This window comes from Pteronotus mesoamericanus, unplaced genomic scaffold (assembly GCF_021234165.1).
Source record: "Pteronotus mesoamericanus isolate MK-2021 breed Mesoamerican mustached bat unplaced genomic scaffold, CSHL_Meso_final scaffold_651, whole genome shotgun sequence".
In the NCBI taxonomy this organism is placed as follows: Eukaryota; Metazoa; Chordata; class Mammalia; order Chiroptera; family Mormoopidae; genus Pteronotus; species Pteronotus mesoamericanus.
This window is the reverse complement of record NW_026555325.1, coordinates 39,121,501-39,146,326: the sequence shown is the minus strand read 5'-3', so window position 1 is coordinate 39,146,326 and position 24,826 is coordinate 39,121,501. Positions and strand designations below refer to the sequence as shown.

At 38.5% G+C, this 24,826-nt stretch overlaps 1 protein-coding gene across 3 annotated transcripts in view; it reads left to right on the top strand.

Annotated features, from left to right (window-relative positions):
* Positions 1-24,826, top strand: part of ZNF385B (zinc finger protein 385B) — a 369,869-nt gene that overhangs the window by 77,093 nt on the left and 267,950 nt on the right. For all 3 annotated transcript variants that reach the window (XM_054562404.1, XM_054562402.1, XM_054562403.1), the window contains exon 2: positions 13,826-14,143. In XM_054562404.1, the coding sequence (XP_054418379.1) occupies positions 13,828-14,143 (316 nt within the window). In that variant the 5' untranslated portion in view covers positions 13,826-13,827. The remainder of the gene's footprint in view (positions 1-13,825; positions 14,144-24,826) is intronic.

Below are 24,826 nucleotides of genomic sequence, written 5' to 3'. Positions count from 1 at the left end.
ATTTCTCAAATTTTTGACGTTGAACACATTAGTTTTTAACTTTTTTTGAAGTATAACATACATCTAGAAAAGTAGACCTCTTACAAATTTACAGCTCAGTGAACTTCTGCACTGCCCACCCCTGTGTACTGGGACCCAGATTAAGACACAGTGCGCTGTCAGCTCATGTTCTGCTCGCTGTAAGTCATGGCCCACACCTCGCCGTCCCCGCCACCTCCAAGGTGAGGACTAACCTGACTTCTAACGAATGGCGTGTGTTAATTTTACATGGCTTTGTAGTTCATATAAATCAATGAAATCATACAATTAGTAATTTTTGGTCTGGCTTCTTCCACTTAATATTCCTGAGATTCATTCATATTGTTGCATGTAGTCGTAAATCATTCCTTTTTACTGCTATATGTATTCTCTTGTGGGAATTAATACTATATGTTACAATGTAGTTACCCATCTTACTGCTGATGGATATTTGAATACTTTTCAGTTTGTGTCTTTTATGACTAGTGCTTCTATGTACATTGTAGTGAATGTTAGTGAACGTAACTACATAATATTTCTGTTGGATATAGGAAAGTAGAATTGGTGGGTCTTAGGCTATACATATGCTCAGCTTTAGTACATATTGCAGTTTTCCAAGGTAGATGTATTAGTTTATGCTTCACCAACCATGTTTGAATTTCTGGTGTTCTACATCCTCATCAAGCACTTTGTATGTTCTGTCATTTTCATTTTAACCATTTTAGTGGGGTAGTGGTATTACATTTTGGTTTTAATTTGCATCCCTCTAATGAGTAATAAGGTTGAGTGCCGTTCCATATTTTTTTGTCATTTAGATATTGTTTTGTGTGGATTCAAGGCTTTTGCTAGTTTCCAATTGGCTATCTTATTGCTTTGCCTGAGTTTTCATATATATTCAAGATGCAGGGCATTTGTTGGATATATACATTGTGAATATATCTTTTCACTCTGTGAGTTCCTTTTAAAATCTCTCAGTGATGCCCTTTGATGAAAAAACATTTAACATATTTCATTTTATAATTTTCCCTGTTATGATTAATACTTTTTCTGCCTCTGCCTATTCCAAAGTCATGAAAATGGTTTTATTATCTTTTCCTTTAAAGTCTTCATTATTTTCTTCGGACCATTTAGATTTGCAGTCCTTATACAATTGTTATATAGTATGAAATGTAGAGATCCAGATACTTTTTTTCCAATATGGATATTGAACCAACCCATTCCATTTATAAATGAGTATCCTAGAAATAAACCCATGTCAGTACCGTCAGTTAATATTTGACAAAGGGGGCAGGAACATAAAATGGAGTAAAAATAGCCTCTTCAATAAATGGTGTTGGGACATCTGGACAAGTACATGCAAAAAATTGAAACTAGACCAGCAACTTACATCATAAACTCAAGATGGATAAAAGACTTAAATATAAGTTGCAACACCATAAAAGTCCTAGAGGAGACCATAGGCAAGAAAATTTCAGATATCCCACACAGTGGTATTTTCACCAATACATCATCTAGGGCAAGAGATATAAAGGAAGGAATAAGCAAACATGGCTAGAGAAGACATCAGCAAAATAAAAAGAGAACCAGCTGTGTGGGAAAACATGTTTGTCAATGATACCTTAGATAAGGGTTTGATCTCCAAAATATATAAATAACTCACATGATACCACAACAGGAAGACAAACAATCCAATTAAAAAGTTGGAAAGGGACCCGAACAGACACTTCCCCAAGGAGGACATACAAAGGGCCCAAGACACATGAAAAAATACTCAACATCACTAGCCATTAGAGAGATGCAAATTAAAACCACAGTGAGATATCACCTCACAGAATGACCATCATTAATAAGTCAATAAACAAGTGCTGGCGAGGTTGTGGAGAAAAGGAAACCCTACTACACTCTTGGTGGGAATGCAGACTGGTGCAGCCACTGAGGAAAACAGTATGGCATTTCCTCAAAAAACTAAAGATGGAACTGCCTTTCAATCCAGCGATCCCACTGCTGGGACTATACCTGAAGAATCCTGAATTACCAATTCCAAAGAACCGATGCACCCCAATGTTCATAGCAGCATTATTTACAACAGCCAAGAGCTGGAAACAGCCTAAGTGCCCATCAGTAGGGGAGTGGATCAAAAAATTGTGGTACATTTGCACAACAGAATACTACACAGCAGAAAGAAAGAAGGAACTCCTACCCTTTGCAACAGCATGGTTGGAACTGGAGAGCATTATGCTAAGTGAAATAAGCTAGGCGATGAAAGACAAATACCATATGATCTCACTATAAGTGGAGCCTAATCAACAAAACAAATGAGCAAAATAGAACCAGAGACATTGAAATAAAGAACAAACTGACAGTGACCAGAGGGGAGTGGGGAGAAGGATAATGTAGGAAAGAAGGGGAAGGGTCAAACAAAGGAACATAAGTGGAGGACTCATGGGCACAGACAATGGTGGGGACTGACTGCGGGAGTCGGGGGAAACAGGGCAGGGGAGAGCAATGGCGAAAAAGGCGGGACAACTGTAACTGAACAACAATAAATAAACTTCTTTTAAAAGCTTAGAAAAAAAGAAATGAATATCCTTTCACTAATATACTATCATCTTTATCACAAATCAGGTAACAGTAAATATATATATGGGGATATATATATTTTTATATATTTAAATATATATGGAAATATGTACACACACACACACACACACACACACACACACACACTCTGTGTGTATGGTGTGTCTTGACTCTCCCTTCTGTTCCATTGGTTGTTTTCTCTTTAGGTCAAAACTAGACTTTTAATTGCCAGAGCCTCTTAATAAGCTGTGATACCTGCTAATATAAGTCCTCCAGCTCTATTGTTATTCAGAACTGCCTTGGCTATTTTTGCCTCTTTGAACTTCCATATACATTTTTAATTGAATTTTTGGGGTGATATTGGTTAATAAAATTACATGGGTTTCAGGTGTTCAGTTCTATAATACATCATCTGTATATTGTATTGAGTGTTTCCCACCCCAAGTCAAAAGTCCTCCCATCACCATTTCTCCCCCCTTTACCCTTTCTACTTCCCCCACCCCCCTTTTTCTTTGGTAATCACCATACTGTTTTCTGTGTCTATGAAGTTCTTTAATTTTTATTTTCTGTTTAATCCTCTCACCTTCTTCACGCAGCCACCTAAATCCCCTTCCCTCTGACAACTCTCAGTCTATTCTTCATCGTGCTGTCAGTTTCAAAACATAATCCTGCTGGTATTTTGGTTAAGATTGCATTGAATCTACAGATTAATTGGTGAGAATGAACCATTAGTTTTGTAATAATAATATGCCAAGTAATTTTTAAAAAATAAAATACTCAAACGCTACTAAGTTAAAATTTTTGTTAATCAGTTTTGTCTTCCAAAAAGAAGACACATCTTTTAAATGTTCAATTATATATATTTTTTACTTTTTTATTTTTTCATCACCATTTATCTCCTCATACCCTCTTCTACCTCCACCCACCCCGCACCCTTCTGCAATTACCATATTGTTGTCTGGGTCCATGAGTTCTTTCTTCCTCCTTTTTTTACCCCATTTTTTTTTTGTTTCCTTCACACCCCTAACCCTCCCCAGAGCTATCAAGACATATATATTTTAGGTGTATTCTAGAAGTTATGAAAATAACAGTACAATCTAGTTATTAGCCCTTTAGAGAACTCATAAGATTGTAAGGGTTGTTTCTTCATGTAAAAAGTGTGGAGAAAGTACATCTTACCAGCGCTTTCTTGGGTTTGGCTCATTTATAGTGGCTTCATGTCATGAAGCAGTATGTTGTAAGCATAGGATGAACATATGCTGGAGTTGTTCTATTGTACATCTACTGAGTGGGCACTCTGTCCATCTGTCGTCCTATGTTCAGCATTTGTGCTAGGCAAAAGTTCCCTGATTTAACTAATGAATCACATAGTCAATCTATATATTTGTTTTTTGTTACTACAAATTCAAGCCAATACATTCCCGAAGAAAACACTTTGCTTTGAGAATGTTATCCTACATTGAAATGTCTAAAATATTTTTAAATGTCACTTTCTGAAAATTTGTTCTTACATATACTTGTTTTCCAAAGAGTATTATCAACAAAGTTCTTGGGAAGGGTCAGAAAGAATACCCTATTGTGATGTTTAGAATAAAAACCTTTCCTGACTGGGACAAAAATGATAGTAGAGAAGTTGCCTGCAGTTAAGAAGAGGTCAAAAGGAGGTCATGGCACATTCCATTTATTTCAGGTGGGTGTTGGGAATTAAGCAAAAACTGCTCAAAGGAAGCAGGATGGAGCCAAAGTACTGACGGAGGAAATTCTCCATAGGAGAAAATGAGAGGCAGGCTGGCTTCTGAAAATCGAATATGGGGCTCTAGCTTCCTGAATGCAGTGTGGTTCGGAGAGTCCCATCCTTCCAGTTCTCTGAGACACCTGTGTCTTGGAGATGCGAGAAAGCTCATTCATGGCCCGAGGAGAAGGTCCTTGGGCAGGCTGTATTCTGGAGATTGCTGTGTAGTATTCTGGAGATTGCAGTCTACGGAGCCCCAAAAGTGCTGGTGCTTCTCTCTGGAATGGAGAAATCAAACCCCCTTTCCAAACCTAGCTGGTGTCAGGGTAAAATTTGTTGACAGCTGCACAGCAGGTCCCTAGACGAGGGCAGAAATTAGTTTCAAATAGCTGTGATCTTTAGAGCCGTAGCTGCCAACCCTGGCTGCTGCTTAGAAACCTGCGGAGGCTCCCACTCTTAGGCCAGGCCCCCTATCAGACCAGCGATATCAGAATCTCTAAGGAGGGGGCCCTGGCATCCGTATATATTTAAAAACTGTCCCAGGTACGTGTCAAATCATCTTTGACACGAATCTCTCTGTCTGCCCCCAGTTCTGTTTGACCCACCACCAAGTCCTGTTGATTTTTCTTCTCCAGTTTTTCTCATCTCTCCACTTCTTTCTTCTGCTGTCACCGTCACTCCCAGGTCCACCCGCCATTTTCTCTTCCTTGGAATCTGTCTGTTTCCATGCGGCACCCTCTCCACTCTTTACCGCATGTTTTATCCACTCGGAAGGCCAAGTGATTTGTTTCCCCCACAAGTCAAATGTGATTATATTAGTCCTCCAATTTAAAACACTTCTGTGCCTTCCTTAGACCAACACTTCCAGCTTGGCCTTCAAGGGCCCTCATTTTCTGACCCCTACTCAGGGGCTCAGTGTTCTTTCATATCTCATTTCTTTTGCCTTCTCTGCTCTAGAGGGTCTGGGCTTCTGGATCTTTGCATATTTCATCTTCTTTTCCTGGAATGTTCTTTTCTTTATGCCTATTCATCCTTTAGCTCTGAGTTCAAACGTGACCTCTCAAACTGCCTTCACCAGGGCAGCCCTTATTAAAGGTGTTCGTACCACTCTTTCTGTTCTGCAGAACACTGTTACGGGTGCATTTGATCCTTATCAGAGGGATAAAATACTGACTTCCTGTTAATCTAATTACAAGTAAATGTAACCAGTTTGAAAGCTTAGCTCTAATACATTTATATATTTGAACTTGTAGCAAGTATGTGTTGTCAAAGCAGTATTCTGTGAAAACAGTATATGCATTTAAAAAGACTAGAAATAAACAACAAAATGTGGTTGACTTTGAATGGTAGGAACATAGAGGATTTTCCCCTAATTCTTTTCTGCTCTTTGTGTTTTCTAAAATCTTTAGAATACATTACTTTTATAATGAGTAAAATTCGATCAATGTTAAAATGTGCCTAGAAGGCATATATATATAGAGAATGTGACTGAATATTAGACTGTGTTACATGGTCTCTTTAGTTTAACTACACTTACCCGCATTGCATAAGCCGGAAAACACCATTCTTGTTTGTAAACTTTAGAAGATGACCTGAGATTTCAATGAACTGAGAACATTACTTGTTTGAGAGATGGGTTTCACTTGTGTGGAGCAATCTATTGAATTAGTTCCCTTCTACCTAACAGAAGGTACATTGGCAGTTAACTCAGGGAGCCAGGAAAGCTTGTTCTTGCTTCACACAAAGACTCAGCTGATGTCCTGCTGGAGTGGCTCTTGGGGCTGCCTGCAAAGGAAGGTGTTTAAGGGTACTGCGGGAGGAATGCAGCTATGACATCTGCCCTTGCCCAGGTCTTCGTGCTCGGTTGTGATTTCAAGTTCTCTCTCTACTATGTTCTGCTGCACCACTGTGCCAGTTGGAGCAGAGGGTGAGTAGAATCCAGCCTTCCTTTTTACAAAGAAGATGGATAGCCCATCAATAAGCATTGTTCTTTCTTATAGCTACAGGTGTACCGTGTACTCATTTTGGTGGAACACCAAGACCTAAGTGTTAAAATCGCTATTCATCTAAGGACAAAACCTAAACCATCATTAAAAATAACTATTAACATATAGAAATACAAATTGTATCATATTGTGCATTTAAATATTATTTATTTCCCTGAGGTAATAATTGTGAGGTAACAAAGCTGGTTTTTTTCTTTGTGTGTTTGTGTATGCTAATATTTTATTCATTTTCTCTCTTTCTGGTGTACAGATTATTTATCTGTTCTGCTTGTGATAAATAGATGGATTGTTTCTGGGGGAAGGGGGGTAAATGTGAACATTCTTATCTATGTCTCCCACATCGCTGTTGAAGAGTTTACATAGATGTGTGCCTGGGAACATACAACTTCTGGGTCATGGAATTTTTTTTCAGTTTTACTGAGAAATAATTGACTTACATCACTGTATAAATTTAAGGCATACAGAATGATAGTTTGAGTTACATAATTATGAAATAATTATTACAATAGGTTCAGCTATAACATCCATCATCTCATATAGATACAATATAAAGAAGGAGAAAGAACTTCAGCTGAATTAATTATAGCTATTGTTTTATTTTGATAAAGTTTCATGGAATACCTTTTAAGTGCTGGACATCTGGCTGGTTTTGGATCTACAACAATGAATGAGAATAAAATAACCTTGTTTTATTTACAGTTGGGTAACTCAAATGCCCCAGGCTATTTACCTATTACAAGTATTTTACCTAATTCAAAATAGTTCAAACTTCTTCCTTACTTGATGCAAAAATTTCAATATTTTATCAGCTTGCCCTCTTGCACACTTTTTTGAATGCTTGAGATACTTCAAGTCAGTTGTTATTCAACATCCTAACCAGCCTCCTGGTTCTGGACCACTGAACCATTCTTTTGTCATTAAGGGACCTCTTCAGCCCCCTGCTGCTGTGGTTCCCATGTGTGGCTTTAACCCTGGGTGCCATTCCACACTCACACAATTCCCCACAGTAAGAGGGGGATCCGCTGTAATGTTTGCAGGACTTAAGTCATGGCTTCAGGATTTAAAAAAAAGAAAAGAAAAGAAAATACAAGTGGACAACTCCATAGTTGTAACTAGATATGGCGGTTCTCTGAGTTCACAGACCAAAGCCCTCTATGGGCATTTTCTGTTTTGCAGTTTTCCCTGCCCGCGCTCATCACCATGTTTCAGGGATCCATTTACTTTCCCACAAATGGAATGCCTATTACAAGTCTCTCATATCTGGATCACAAGTCACCTGTTCTCCAGGCCCAGTGACAGTCAGTCATGGGCTCATCCCTCTAAGTGTCTATTTTCTGCCCCTATGAATCTTTTTAGACTGACAGTGGAAAAATATTTTCCTTTGTCGCATTTCTGCACCCATCACAGATGTAAGATCTTTACCTTTACATCCTAACATAATTCAAAACAATATCAGTACTTTCCCCAAAGTTGAGTTTATTAATCTGAAATGATCCCAAATAGAGGGCTGGCTATACAGCATGGTCCAATTTGAGCTTCCTCAGCTCAGGCTTTCTTCTTTCTAAGGTAAGACGCACTCATGTCCTTACTGGCTTCCACCCGTCTCCTCTGGTTAAGTGCTTGAACAAGAAAGCACACTCATTTCCCAGTACCTAACAAAAACTTTTAGGGACAATACAATTTAAATCAACTTACAGGGTAAAAAAATCATGAAAGAAAAGATAATTCACAGAGATGCTGTGCTGCAGTGAAAAGAACCTTTTACATGATTATGAAAAGCAGATAAAGTGCCTTGGAGCCATACTGTTTCCAGAGTCTGTATTCCAGAGTCCTTCACATTTCCACTTAATTGAGCTATCCTCTATAAGATGTTCTCCCCAAAACAAAAGAGCAGTGTGCCCCCAAAGATGAATTCAAATATTTTCCTCAAGGGAAACAAACTGCTAGAAGCATTGAAATGTCAGTTTCTCTTATTCAGCAATTAGTGTCAAAATCTCTTGGGACTTATCTTAGGCCAAATCACCCCATTAAAATCTATTTCACTACAACTCAGCAAAGTGTCAGTAGGTGATCAGGGAAAACAAACAAACAAAAAAACCAACAGAGACAAAGCAACTATCAAAATCAAATGCCAAGCAATAAATTTCAGTCTAATACAATAAAGCTAAAATGCTGTAGAAGTATGCTCAGAGTACTTTGGGGCCTGTTATATGAAAAATTCTCCATCGTCACTCTTTTTTTAACAAGGAGGAACAGTGGTTGCTTCTTCTTATTTGCTTTAAGCTCTTTATTTTTTAAAGTTCTTTATTGTATTCATTTCTTTAGTCACCATAGGACAAAGGGTAGTACGTATATGTAGTCAGTGTTTAATTGAAACAAATATAGCTTCCTGTATCTGCATTCTGTTAGAAAATAAATAATGAAACATGCCAATAAATGAACATACTCTGCTGACCTCTTACTTTTCCCAAAAACTGTATTTGAGGAAAGGGTGGTGTTTTTAGCCCGATACTCAAGAACTCAACTTTCTCTCTTCCTTTAAAGTAGGAGTTAATGAGTCAGAACCAAACATTGGAAACATAATGAAGTGGGCAAGAATCAGTGTCAGAGTCCTGAACCTTCTCTGTGTGTTTTTATAACTAGGATTAATAAGTTGGGACTCAGTGGACTGAAGGCACACTCCCCTCCCCCAGGCATTGCTTCCTCCCTAGAGTGCCCCCTGAATGTAGTGTTGGAGGCTTGAGGGATCATCTTGGAGAGTAGCTCTGGGGGAAAATAAAATAGGGATAAAAATTATGAAGGGTGCTGGTATGCTAAAGAGGTTCTTACAGGACAGTTCGAGAATAGCCTTTCATTTCATTTCAAAGGTTTGTTTCTAACTACTTAAAATAATGTATATTTAAATAAATCTAAAGCAGGATTTATTTCTCAGACAAATAGCAATCAGAAAAGCACAGGTAAGCAGGCTCTATCTTTTATAAGATAATACAAAGAAGTCATTTTTTTTAGATTTCAAATTTATTTTTTTAGTAGACTCTTCTAGATGTATTTTCCTCATAAATTTAAGCAACTTCCGATTTCAAGTAATTTAATACAGTGCATTTGCTTTTTGTTCCAGTGTCTTCCTCTGTGTGAAAAAAAGACGTTGCTGAATACAGTGGACAAAAGGCTTCTTTTATAAAAATATTATACATCATGCCATTTTCAGTTACAGAGTTGTAACACAGGTTGTTTCTTAATAGCTCTGTAGAGAACTTTTCTTAACTTGCTTATTCTCCTTGAAAATAGAGTTTACCTAGTTTTCCAACACCATATTTAAGAGAGTTGAGGTTAAACCTGTCTTACTTCAAAAGAGACATTAATTTCTATGCTTCTCACTACACTACAACTAACAACTTTAACACACAAGTCTAGAAGAACATTAGAGCAAAGTTGAACTTTTTTTTATTTTATTGTTCAGCTACAGTTGTTCCCATTTTCTCCCCACCACTCTCCCCCGCACTACCCACCCCCGCCTTCCACACTCAATCCTACCACCCCATTGGCTTTGTCCCTGGGTCCTTTATTCAGGTTCCTTGACAACCCTTCCCCTTCTTCCCTCCATTTAACCCCTTCTCCACTCCCCTCTGGTTACTGTCAATTTGTTCTTTATTTCAATGTTACTGGTTATGTTTTTCTTGCTTGTTTGTTTTGTTGATTATCTCCACTTACCGGTGAGGTCTTATGGTATTTGTCTTTCACCCCCCTGACTTATTTCACTTAGCATAATGCTTTCCAGTTCCTTCCATGCTGTTGTGAACGGTAGTAGCTCTTTCTTTCTTTCTGCTGCGTAGTATTCTATTGTGTAAATGTACCATATTTTTTTGATCCACCCCTTTACTTTTTGGGCACTTAAGTTGCTTCCAATACTTGGCTATGGTAAATTGTGCTGCTATGAACATTGGGGTGCACAGGTTTTTTTTTAATGATGTTTCAGGATTCTCAGGGTATAGTCCCAGCAGTGGAATCACTAGATCAAAAGGCAGTTCCATTTTTAGTTTTTTGAGGAAATTCCAAACTTTTCCACAGTGACTGCACCAGTCTGCGTTCCCACCAAGAGTGTAGTAGGGTTCCCTTTTCTCCACAACCTCGCCAGCACTTGCTGTTTGTTAATTTGTTTATGATGGTCATTCTGACCGGTGTGAAGTGGTATTTCATTTTGGTCTTAATTTGCATCTTTCTAATGGCTAGTGATGCTGAGCATCCTTTCATATGTCTCTGGGCCCTCTTATGTTCTCCTTGGAGAAGTGTCTGTTCAGGTCTTTTGCCCATTTTTTTAATTGGATTGATTATCTTCCTGGAGTTGAGTAGATTAAAAATTTTAAAAGGAACATCATGATGTGTGTCCTGTTTGTGTGAACTACCACGTGTTAACCATCAACCATCTCTAAAGAGGTTCAATTTTAAGACCAAACTGTCATCAGTCCTCAGCTGAGTCAAGAATTTTGATTGCTTGAGTTGAAATATAACACTTAGACTTCACTGATTCAATGAGATGGTGCGTGACCTAGCCTCGTAAGGTTAAAAGTTATTAGTTTTCCTTATGTTTTACAATGGATTTGTTTTCTAGACAGGACATGATATATTAACAATGAGCTCTTCTAAAAAATTATCTCTTCATTTATCAATAAGTTCAGTTCATTCTTAAGATAGATTTTAATATTGTAAGAGAGAACACAGTAATATATTTGAACATTCTTTTATAGAGCACTGATATTTTCTGAAGTTTTATGAGAAAAATGGTTTTGCGACCCCCTATGATATTTTGGGTTTGGGGAATAAAAAGCACAAATATTGATATATGTGCAGTTCAAATAACATTTCATTTATAACTCAGCTACAGGAATTGCTTAAACCTGATTTATGTACAGTTTGAATAGATTTTAAAGAAGAAAATGCCTTTATGGAGAGATAAAAGAAATAGGTTCATTTGGAAAATTCTGTAAAACAGAGTTCATTAAAATTGTGGCACCAGGATAAAGTATTTATTGTTCAAATAGGCTTTACATTTCAAAATGAGCAATTTTCTAACAGTTCCATGAGAGTTATGATTTAGTCTATGATATAATGCATGGGGGGCACTTTGCACTAGGGTATGGGTATAAATAGGAGTTCTTTATGGCACGCTGTACCCATAGAATTAAATCTTCATGGTCATACCCTGTGCCATAATTCATTTTCTGAATTTAAACATTTAACTGGTGAACACTCCAAATATGGACTAGTCTCTACTTGCTCCTCCCTACCTATAGACTTCAGTGCCAACTTGGATCAACAGGACTGCTCAAAGCCAATATTTTTCATCTTCCTGAGTTTTTCCCATAGTCAGAAGTCCCTCACAAGCCACAGTCCTTTGTTTATCTGAATTTTTCATCCCTCATGGCACACTACTGTCTGCCTCAGCTAATTCTTTCTCATGCGTACACGTTTCTCCTTAGTTTTTGCCCAGTTATTCCCTGACTCTTGTACTCTTCTTTCTTCCATGACAGTGTCCTTTTCTTTATTCTAGGTGAGAACCAAAAACATTGTAGTAATTATTCTGATAAGTATTAAAATGCTGGTAATACTGACATTACTAAAATGAGGAAATTACATACGTTAAAGTAGAACTGACCAAGATAAAAGCCAAGGCTGTCTTCATCAGCTGAGGTTCTTGAGGTACACTAAAAAGTCTTGTTTAAAATCTTCACTTACGGGTAGAGTGACAGATTATAATATATCTAAATAAATGGAAAAATTCAGTGTTTAAAAATAAATAGAATTATATCTTAGTCTGTCTTACTCTTTTTCTGTATTTCAAATACTAGTTTTCCATATATTGTATTTCTATTATTTTATATTTCAGATGCTATATATTTCAACTTCATCAAAGGTGAAATTGGTATTTCTGGGCTAATCTGGAAACCTAAAAACAATTTGTTTCATGACATGTATAAGAAAATATGTTCAAATTCCCATTGACTGACTTGTATAGGGGCTTTTGAAACACAACCCAATATAAGTTGCAAATATACTGTGTTTCAGTCTTCACTTATGGGGAACTCTGGCCCACAAGGTCCCCCAATTTGCTGCAGATGGAAGAATGAGTCGTTCTAGACACCATTTGCCTGTCAAGGAACAGGGAAGGCAATTCACTCTCAAGGAGAATGTCCTAAGCCCCGTTGCTCAATGGCTTTTATTGAGAGGGTTACAAGCAGGGGACAGGTAGCAGGAATGTATAGGTAATGTAATTATATCAGTAACTCAAGCTTACAGAGAATAGGTGATGTTTCAAGAAGACAGTGGCAGGAACACACCGGATTGCTTGGGTCTGAGATGAGCAAACGTTATGGCACCAGGTGGGATTTGGGTCAGGGTTCAGGAATTTTATAAATTTCTTTCCCAGCCTTGAGCTGGTTATCTGGTATAAGATTAACAGAGCTTGAGGGAGAAACAAAGCATGCTTCAAGGAGGTTGACTTACTTTTAGCCCCTAGAGGCCCTTGGAGTTATTATCGGGTCCTGCCTATCAACTGCATTACAGGTGTTCCGGCCACGTCTTACAGATCCTCCCCCAGGCCCCAGTTTACATGGGACTGCAGTCCCCGATACCACTCAAAGTGGCCCCCTATAGTCACTTACCTTCTCCGCAGGTTACGGCATGAATCTGTTTGCAGGTGCACATCATTGTGCCTACAAATACATTACAAATACATTTTTTCACAGTTCTGGGATCAGACCGTCATTTATTCCTTCCTTTCTTCAATAGATATTTGAACATCTATTGTGTAAAATGTGCGGGTTTAGGCCTAAGGGACATTCAGAAATGAGGCTGGGGCCCTCACAGAGTTCACACTGTATTGGAGAATATAAGCCAAATAATTGCACAAATACATGTAAGATGCTATGAAGGGAGGTCGCACAGCACTATTCAAACATGTAACCAGAAATCTGCCCTGTCTCCAGGCTCAGACTGGTTCTCTGGAGAGAGTAGTGCTCCAGCTAAGATCTCCAGGGTGGGCAAGAGTTAAGAGAGAAAAGAACTTGATATGTGATAGGAGGAGGAGCAAGGATGGAGTAGAAGGTGCTCCAGGTAGAGGGAACACATATTTAAACACCACATTTGCTTGTTAGTTACTCTTGACTGTTTCCAAGAATGACCACTGCATAGCTGGGAGACTTGTGGCCTACCAGCGGTGTCCAACCTGCAGTCCATAGGCCGCATGCAGCCCAGGATGGCTATGAATAAGGCCCAACACAAAATCATAAATTAACTTAAAACCTCTTTTTTTGCTCATCAGTTTTCATTAGTGTTTGTGTATTTAATGTGTAGCCCAGGACAACTCTTCTTTCAATGTGGTCTAAAGACGCCAAAAGGTTGGACACTCAAACCATACCATAAAAATTAATTGTAATCCTACAAGAAGATAAAAAGGCACATATTTCATAAGAGTTGAACCCTTTTTTTTCAGGTATGAAGTACTATTTAAGCCCTGACAGCTACCCCGAAGATGGAATTATAAATATGGCAACTTTTCTACGGAGCTTTGAAGATAAGAGGTTAAAAAATGACAGGCCTGAAGACCAGTTCAGTAAAGAAAAAAAGAAAATTCTCTTCTCCTTCTGTGAGGTGTGCAACATCCAGCTAAACTCTGCAGCCCAGGCCCAGGTCCATTACAACGGCAAATCCCACCGCAAACGTGTCAAACAGCTGAGTGATGGGCAGCCTCAGCCCCCAGCTCAGGGCGGAGGGCCACTGCTGGCCAGCCCCAGCACCAACGTCAGCACAGGTAGGCAGAAGGGCCTTGGGCTCCATTTGCTACGGGGGGAAAGCTTCTGTTCTAGAAAATGAAGGCTTTAAAGCAAGACTTACTTTTCACCTTAAAGCCTCTGCCATGATAATACGTATTCTTTTTCCTACAGGTAAAATCCAAGAGCTCTTTGTTTCTTTCAGTATATATTTATTATTATTATTATATACATATTATATTAGGCACAAATACATATATATGGTCTTGTGTGTGTGTATACACAAAATTTGTATATTGGATCATTGGCTTCGTTCTGTATCCCCAGAGTGTGCCAACAATGCTTAAAGTATTTTGAATGTGTTTAAAATGGATCAATGATATCAGTTTTTCCCCCCTCTCTGTAAAATTAGGCTTTGTTGGGTTTTCTTTGTCGGCCTTTATTGGATAGCATACTACTTGAGAGTATATAAAAAGCTGCAGCTCTATTTATGCCCCATGATGCAAGAAAGGAGCATTAATCTTGTGTGTTAGATTTGTTACATTCTTCTAGAGAGTTGCCAGCCACAGCTGCTTCTGTGCAGGCGGTTCCTAACAATAGGAACAAACACTGTCAAAACCGACAAGGCTAACTCCGAGATCCGGCACCACCACGAGCACTTTTCCTCGCCTCTTGCCTCTCACCCTTTCCTGTGGGCTGGGTGCAGACAGAAGCTTAGGGGTTTTCCCGTTCATGTATCTGCCCTGAATTCTAAAGTCTTTAAAATCCATTTTCTTCTCCTTTGGTAAGCACTTCCTCCTCCTCCACATTGCTGGTCATTGAGTATCTTCACTGTGACATTAAAGGAAAACACGAAATTTACTGTGAACCATGCAAGTGAAGATGCCTACAAAAAGTAAACCTTCTACCCAGGTTTCCCTGGGAGGCCAAGATAAGCCTCCTCCTAAATGTAGTGGAAGAACTTCAAATTCCGCGCTAGCAAGTGCCTGCTCTGGTGATGCGGCTTCAGCCTGAAGTGAGATGATGCAGAACAGCCGTTTGTTGGAATTTCATTCGATGCTGTTACATAGATTTTGGTTTTGTGAGGTTATGATGCGATCCTTATTAAGGTCCAGTGTAAACTGTTTGTATGTGTGCTGTAGATAAATTTTTTTTTTATATTTCAAGTTAACCTAACTCCTTTTTTATCAATTTAATTCCATTAAATTATTTCTGCAATTGATACTTATCATGCTATAAAAAACTTACAAGAACTTATAGGATATAAGATGCACACTTAATAAAATAGTGAAAAATCACTTTTTTCATGTGTTTATGTGTTATAAGAATTATAATTATAATACATATACATTTTTATATATAATTTACATATTAAATATTAACTTATGTATTAAAATATAGTTGGTGATAGGTTAAAACTGATTACTGTCTTATATCTAAATCAGAGAGCAAATAACCCTATTTGAGTAGAGATTTGAATTGTATCTCTTCAAGTCCACATATCTATCCCTAAAGTGAGGTTAACCTATAGCTTCTGATTAGTACTATTAGTAGCTAACACTAATTGAGTACTTTCTAATGGTCATATTCTGGTCCTAAGAACTATATAGGAGGTTCTCATTTAATCCACTCATCAGCCCTGAGGTAGGTACTTTGATTATCCATTATTTACAGACTAAGAATAGAGGCACAGAGAGATAAAGTCATTTGTCCAGCTTCATGTGGCATTGAAATGGCAGATCTAGAGTTCCAACCATATTTAATCAATAGTGAAGCCATTACTCTTCATAACTATTTTGCTGCTGTTTCCTGCTATGCAATAACACTCAGGTTAAATTCAGACTGATGTGCTGTCATATATTCATGGTCATGAATAGTTGCTTTCATAGCAAACTATTTCACTTTGATGAGTCTTGAAAACAGAAATGTAAATCTGCAGTTCATTAATTTCTCTGTTGTTCTCCCATGCTAATGAAATTAGCTGGCTAACATAAAATAAATTTAGCAAAGATATAAACAGATAATTATGCATATATTCTATAAGTAAAACATGGCTCATCCCCTTGAATAGCACAATATATTAACATATAGAAAAATGGGTAAGAAAATGAGACAGATTTTCAAGTCTCTATTTTAGGCATAAAGGACAATTTTCATGTATTGATAATATAGTCAATGAGCATTCTCAGAAGACTTGGGTTTAGCCTATCATGAAGGCAGGTCACTTAACCTCTGACAGTGATTAGCATTAATCATCCCATCTGAAAAAAAAGTAGGCATAACAATGCCTCCTTTTTGAATTAAATGTTAGACATATATGTACAAAGATGATTATGACATGATTTATAATTCCAAAATATTAGATGTATTCAAATGTCTAATAGGAGAAAGATTAAATACCTAATAGTATACTTGTATGATGAATGACAGACACCATAGCCATTAAAATTATATTTCTGAGGAATACCTAATGACACAGGAAACTGTCCATGATAGCATGTTAAGTGAAACAACAAGAACTTAATGGAATATACTTAGTGTTGCTGTGTGTGCACGTGCATGTTCTACTGTTTAGAGTCATCATTGAGATGAGAAGCAAGCCTGACATAGTTTTATTTTTTTCAGTCATTTTCCTCAGTTTTGATCTATTAAACATCTGTTTGCTGCTGGGTAGCAGCTCACTTCACACCTTCTCTGCCCATAACTTCTCACTTTTGTATATCAGAGGGACTCTGATTTAGAAGGTTTCATTCTATTTATAAAAACTTCCATGTCATAACCAAATTAAAATTCTATAAGGCAGACGCTGGAGTTTGGAGTGGAGGGTGGGGCACAGCCAGCTTTCTTGCCGCTCCTCCATCTGCTGCCCGTTCGTCCAGGTGGGGAGAACTCTGGAGGAGCGGTGGGGCTTTGCCTCCTCACAGCCTCAGCAAGGCTGCAGTGCTCTTCTTGGTAAATGATTATTGTTCTAGTTGTCTCTGTGGGTAACAGGTGCTCCTAACAGACCCCATGTTCCCTTAGAGATTGGGAGTCCCTGAGATTTAGCTGTATCTCCCAGCTCACCCATTGATAATAAAAGGCTCCATTTCCCAACTGCATGTACCTCTTTCTTTCACATTGTGGCAGTTTTGGCAAGATTGTGTCCCCTCTTCTCATCCAGGTAGAAACTGCTGGGGTTTGAGGTCACACACAGAATTGATCTGACAACTAACATTCCTCTTGAAAACTCAGAGGTGCCCGGGCCCTGGCAGGTATAAGTGGGGTGGGGGCCGGGAGCTCCTCCACATTTCTCTTCTCTGCTGAAGTAGCACAAGGAAGACTGGCAAGTCCACTGACAAAGCCAACACCTAATTAGGGAACTGATTCCCAGTTGGCCAGCTTCCCTCTTATGCCAGTTGATTGGCAATAGGGGGTGTATGGGCTGAACTGTAAAAAAATACACTCCCCTGCAAAAAAATATGTTGGAGTCCTAATCCTCAGTACTTCCGAATGTAACCTTATTTGGAGATAGAGCTTTTACAGAGGAAATTAATTTAAAATGAGGTCAATAGGGTTTGGTTGACCCTAATCCAATGTGACAAATGTTCTTATAAAAAGGGGAAATTTAGACATAGACACAGACACTCACAGAACAGAGATTATGTGAACAGACACCGGGACAAGAGGGCCATCTACAAACCAAGAAGAGAGGCCTGGACCTGATTCTTCCCCCAGAATCCTCAGAAGGAGCCAACCCTGCCATGCCTTGATTTCAGATTCCTTAAGCTCCAGAGCTGTGAAGTAAATGTCTGTTGTTAAGGCACCCAGTTTTTGGTACTTTGTTATAACAGCCCTAGCAGACTAATAGAGAAAGGAAAATAGTAGCCTACCTTCTCCCCAAAGGAGAAAAGATGTGGTATAGAGGTAATTTTCCCAAGAATTGTTAATTCAGAGGTAACTTCCCCTCCTCTCTGTCAGTCTTATTGTAGCGCTGGGATTGGCAGGGGTGGGAGTTGGCTTCAGAAGGTGGTGCTTGAGACTTGGAACCATTTCTCTGAATTAGTGACTAACACTTAATCACTGGCAATTCCTCACTACACTTAGAATTCAAGGTGTTTACAGAACTCTTCGATCTCAGCTTCTGGAAGAACAGGAGGATTCTCAGAGTGCACCTAAAACCATTCAGAGAAAGAGAGAGAGAGAGAGAGAGAGAGACAGAGAGAGAGAGTCACTCAATGTCCCGATATAATTTTTTCCTGAGAGAGAGATTCATGATCAGTAGCAGCAAGATCTCCTTTTTTCCTTTCCCAGCACTGTCCCCAGCCAAACATTTCAAGAACACTCTGGGCTACAGACAGGAGATTCATAGGGGAAACAAAGAGACCTTGGGTAACTGAGCCTGCATGTGATGGGTCCCTACTCCTTGCCCCATCCATTCCCAAGGGGTGGGTGGAAACTACACGTGGTTTCAGACAAGGTAGCTGCATGCTTCTGTCCCTCAAGGGGTCCACAAGGACAGTAAGACCCTGGTGTTCCTAGCCCCTAGCAAGGGTGGGCAGGTGGACCCGAGGCAGTTTCCTGATTTTCTGTGGGCTTAGTGGGCATGGAGGCTGCTGGATAGAACTGGAAACTGCAGAATGGCATCTAAGGGGAGCAGGGAAGTAGCCTTTCTTGTAGCCTGGATTGGAGCAGTGGCAAGAGAGTGTTTTTAACATACCGCAAGTGTAGTGCAGGCCTACCTGAAGAGCCCTTTGCAGCTGGGAATAAGGGAACACTCTATGATACCAGCATCAGCCAATAACCAAATACCAGACAGAAGTAAAAACAGATGCCTATGTGCAGAAATGACAACGAGTTCAGTTTGTAAACCCTCCTATATGAGCCTTGGCACCACGTAAATCCATAAGCACCCTCTGCACCCAACCCCAATCTAGATGCAACTCCTGGGAAAGAGGTACCTGACACTGCCTGAGAGTTTCTGTTACCATGTAGGGTGGGGTCTATAAAAGACAAAGGAATTTATTACCAGTAGGTTTAACTTCAAAGGTTATTTTGGCTAAAGGAATTTTTTCAAATAGAAAAGAAATAATAAAAGAACGAATCTTGGAGCTTTAGGAAGGAAGAAAGAACAATAGAAGGAGAAATATCAGTACATACATAATAAACTATATTAGTCGAGGTTCTCTAGAGAAACAGAATCACTAGGATGTGTACGTATATTTGTGCATATATACATATATAATAAAATATTTATTATAAGTAACTGGCTCACAATTGAAGAGGCTGACAAGTCCCAAGATCTGCATGCAGAAAGCTAGAGACTCATCGGAGCTGATGCTGTAGTTCCAGCCAAAAGGCTGGCAGCCTTGAGACCCAGGAAAGGAAAAAAACTGGTGTCCCAGGTCAAAGACAGTCAGGTAGAAAGAATTCCTTCTTGTTCAGGAGATGGTCAGCCTTTTGTTATATCCAGACATGCAGCTGACTGGATGCGACCCACCCACACTTGGGAGAACAATCTGCTTTGTTTAGCCTATAGATTTAATTTGAAATTCATCCAAATTCATCCAAGCAACAGAAACACCCAGAATAATGTTTGATCAAATATTTGGGCACCCTGTGGCCCACTTAAGTTGACACATACAATTAATTTTCACACTATCCTTTATCTTATGTTTTATAAATTGTATTTGATGACTGAAGCAAACATAACCATCTAATACTCAAGACAATGATATTTAAAAGTGGGGAAATTAAAAGGACTAAATGGAAGTAAGATTTCCGTACTTCATTTGAAGTGGCTAAATGGTAATACTAGTAGATTTTCATAAATATGCTTACTGTAAGACCTGTAGTAATCATTCTAGAGATTATACAAAGAGGTACAATCAAAAAGAATATAAATAAATTAAGATGGAGTCTTAAAAAAGAGTTCATGTAACCCACAGGATGACAAGAAAAGAGAAACAGAGAAATGAAAACCAGAGGAAACATGGAAAACAAATAAGAAAATGGTAGACCTGAACACTAACATGTTAATAATGACCTTTAATGTAAATGGCCTGAAAATATCAATCAGAAGATAGATTTTTCAGAGCAGATTTTAAAAAATTACCCAGCTCTATGCTGCCTACAAGAAATCACTTTACAATGCATGATATAGATAGGTTGAAAGTAAAACTATGGAAAACAATATGCCATGCAAACAGTAATTTTAAAAAATAAGTCAAGAGTATCTACATTAATATCTGAAAAGCTAAACTTCAGAGCAAAAAAAATTACTAGAGACAAAGAGATACATTACATTTGATTAAAGGTTCAACTCACCAGGAAGACAAAATGATCCTAAATATTTATGTGCCAAACAATAAAGCCTCAAAATACATGAAGCCAAACTGATAGAGCTGAAAGAAAAAATAGATAAATCCACAATTACTGTTGAAGACTTTAACACCCTTCTCTCCACAACTATTAGAATTACTAGACAGAAAATCAGCAAGGATATAGAAAATCCGAACAACACAATCAACCAAAAGGATCTAACTAATTTATATGGAACTCCACCCAACAACAGAATAAGACTTTTTTTCAAGTGTCCATGGAATATTTATCAAGAAAGACCATACTCTGGGCCATAAGGCAAACTTTAACACATTTAAAAGAGTTGTAATCATACACAGTGTGTTCTCTGACCATGATGAAATTAAATTACAAATCATAATAAAAAATCAATAGGAAAATTAAGCAACATATATCTTAAATAATTCATGAGTCAAAGAGTAAGCCTCAAAGGAAATAAGAAACACATAGAACTGGATGAAAATGGAAAAACAACATATCCGAATATGTGGGATATAACTAAAACAGTGCTGAGAGAAATTTATAACATTAAGTGAGAAAAAGCCTCCAATAAATATGTAAGTTCCTACCTTAATAAGCTAGGAAAAAAAGAGAAAAAATAAACTCAAAGCAAGCAAAACTAGAGAAATCCGAATAAATCTGGTAGATTGCATTCATGCCAATATCTGATTGTAATGTTATTCTATAGTTTTACAGAACATTACCATCAGTGGAAGCTGGATAGTGTTCAATGAGACTCTCTGTATTCATCCAACTGCATGTGAATCTGTAATTGTCTCAATAAAATTTTCAGTTAAAAAGTCATGATAAATGTGACCACCTAAAATGCCCAGTCATCTAGTAGCATCATCAGAGAAGATAATGAGCAAAGATTGGGAGGTCTGGCTTTTTCTGAATTATCACATATCTACTTTAAGGAGATTACTAAATTATAACAATCTCTTTTTTAAAGATGTGTCAAGAGAATATAGATACTTGAATAAGTTAATAACAATACAGTATGCTAAAAATAGTGATATATCTACATATAAGCTAGATGTGGCACAGAGAAAGGCATGGTTAACTTTACAGAGGTCAGGGAAAGCTTCCTAGAAGAGAAGTTAATTTGAGGTGAATATTCAAAGGTAAGTTTCAAGTTATTCAAAGAAAAACAACATTCTAGGTAAAGGGGACATCAAAGCAAAAGCATGCAAGAATAAAGTGTCAATAGTTTATTATTATTGGAATGAAATGTTGTTGGGGAAAAGAGGAGAAGATCCCTCTGGCAAAGTAGAAAATAGCTGGGACAGGAAGAGTCTTCCTTGTCCTGTGAGAGCAGATGCATAAGAAAAACAAAGCTGTCCAAACATGCATACAAAATAGTAAGGGATGGCTGCTGGAATTTAGAGGTTTCCTAAGTTCTCTTTCTATTGTATTCTGGTTTATGTCAACCTGCAGCCTCCCCATCCAGTCCAGACACCCCAGCATAGGTGTTGTTTCACCACGATACAACATGAGTTCTCAGAGGTTATCACCCATGACCCACTTAAACCTTCCAAGTCCAGGTAAAATTGACCATATTTCTTGACTGTGTATGGTGACTAGTGGCCCTCATCCTGCCCTCTGCTATCAAAGGCTGAGACCTATTTTTTTTATCCTAGGTACCTATTCATGTAAAATTTCCCATCCCATTCACCCGTTCATTCTCTGAGGTGGGTCTGAATTTTAAGAATTTAAAGTATTTGGTATGTGAGTGACTGATAATCTAACACAGTGGTTCTCAAATTTAACCTTGCATCAGAATCACCTGTAAAGGTGTGTTAAAATGCAGGCTTCTGGGCTCCATCCCCAGAGTTTCTGATTCAGAAGGCCTGAGGCAGAATCTGAGAACTTGCATTTCTAGCAGGTTCCTAGATGATGAGGAAGCTCCTGTTCCAAAATCATATTTTGAGAACACCAGTCTAACACATTGAGGAGGATTTATACCCAGAAAAGGAGCTTCTTACTTTAAATAAATCTGTAATTGGAAAATGGTTAGAAAAGAGAAAGCTAGCCTTCTTGTGTTCCTTGTCTTCTCCTGGGCCACCCACTGACCCATGGAAACAGAGGGATGATGTCATGGAAATAGAATGATATAGTGCCCCAACCTCATCAACCAATCCTCACCCCTAACAGCAAGCTTTATAAGCAAATTTGCCCCTTCTGTAGTACCCTAAAAACAGTGAAGGCAGACTGAAAGCCTGTGGTTAAGTGGACAAATGAGGGCTTACTCTGTGGCAAGTATTGTGCAACAGGAATCCCTCATTTGAATCTTCATAACAGATTTATGAGGAAGGTATTATTATTATTATTACACGCAGTGTGGGTGAGAAATAAAGAGGTTAGGTAACAGCTGGACTAGGAATAAGTCAGCCTAATCCTGTGGCCTGATTCCCCGCCATTGTGCTATTGCCTTTCATCTTCAGATAGAAATTAGGCTGAACAGCAGTTGCCAAGTTTGTGCTTACACATTACTGCTCAGACAGAGTACCTGATGTGGAAGTTGAATCAGAAAGCAGAGGACATAAGTTCTCTCTCTGGATGCAGCCTATTTATGCAGTAAGGCCAGCTCTTGCTGTTTAGCAATACCTGATACTCTGATACCTTCCCCCTTCCAATTAGGAGGTAACTCACCAAATAGAGTAATAAATGTTAACTTTGTATTTCACTCTCCTCGTGTTCTCAAGAAGCATTTGTGCCTGTTGTAGAGAATCAAGTTGTCCCAAGGATTCTGATGGGGAGGATTGCTTGTATTCCAGGGCTCTTGGGATGAACATTTCCTCAGAATGGGAAGGAATTCTCCCTTAGGCGGTGACCTCTGAGCCAGCCCTTGGCACCAGTTTGGCACAAGTAATATTTAATTAAAACTATAAAACATCATGCTCAGAGTTTGGAGATTCTGCTCAGTTGGGGTAAGAGAGACACATCTGTACTTGATTTTGAGGTGCACTGGAGATAGAGGTTATCATGAAATTGCCAAAATAATGACTTTAGTCCTTGCAGCCCAACAAGATAGGTATAATTTTCCTCATATTGTAAATGAGGAAACTGAGAATTAGGTTTTTAGGTCTTTCCTAGGGCCACACAAAGGTTCAAAGTCTAAGATCTGCCTTGCACTCTCTATTACCTCTTAGTACCTCTCACAACTTTTTAAAACATATTTTTCACAAAGTAAAAATGAAAAAAGTTGGTGGCTATTCTTTGTTATCTAATGTTTATTTTTCCCAGTTGCATACTAACTAAAATTCACATTTTCTTTCTCACCTTTAATTAATTCCAAAAGAATTTCTAATTGCACTTAAGGTTAAGCTTTTAAGACTGAACAGGAGTTAGTGAAGGAAAGAGAGTAAGAAACGTGATTCAAAGGGAGTAGTGAGAATATATAAATCTTTAATTGAGAAAAAGCTTGGCATGTCTAAAATCCTGAGATTTGACTGAGACTGAGTGATAGAATTAGAAAGAAAAACAAGAGAAATTGAGAAGGTAGAAGCCATTAGAAATTTTTTTTAAATGAGGCTTTATTTTAATCACGATTATAGAGGTCAGAGATTGGGGCTGGTCTCAGCAAGGCATTTCTTGCCCTGGATCACGAGAGGGCACTCAGGTAGCCAGCACATTGACTGGGCTGGATGGCCTGAAATGGCCTCACGCATATATCTGTCAATTGATGCTGAGTGTATGCTGCATCCTGCTTGCCAGTATGCTCTGTCTTCGAGTTGCTTAGACTCGGCTTTGCTACACAGAGGTCTCAGACTGCAAAACAGCAAGAGCAGAAGTTGCAACCACCGCATTGTTTGGTCAGACTAGTTACAAAGCCAGTCCAAATTCCACTGATGGAAAAACAGATTCTGCCTCTTGATGTGAGAAGCAGCACCTTTTATTTTGCCATGGGAATTCCGAACTGAGCTTGAGTAGATCTTAAGTTGAAGACACTTTGGGGGTGGCGAGGGTGAGGGTGGAGAAGTTAAGGGTGTTAAAAGCAGAGGATTTTGCAGCAGGAAGTAGAGCTAATGGTTTGAAGGAGACGGAGATAAAGATTGGAATATGGACTGTCAGTTGAAGTGCAGTGTGGCGTGTTCTTTTCTTTGTTGCCATAATCTGAGTTTCTCTTTGATGTTTCCAGGATATTCCAGGATGCTCAGCTGTTTATTTTACCCTTCCTCTTCTAATGATCTCCTATTTTTATTTCTAGTCTACACTAAAGAAACAGCTTACAGGGTCAGAGCACTGTGGTAGGTATTAGGACTATTAAAATATGCCATGGGCTTTTAAATACTTAGGCCATTTTTTTCCACTGTATCTTATATATATTTAAAATGTAAAATTTATCAGATCAAAGATGACAGTGGAGAAGGTGGATGTTATGCACT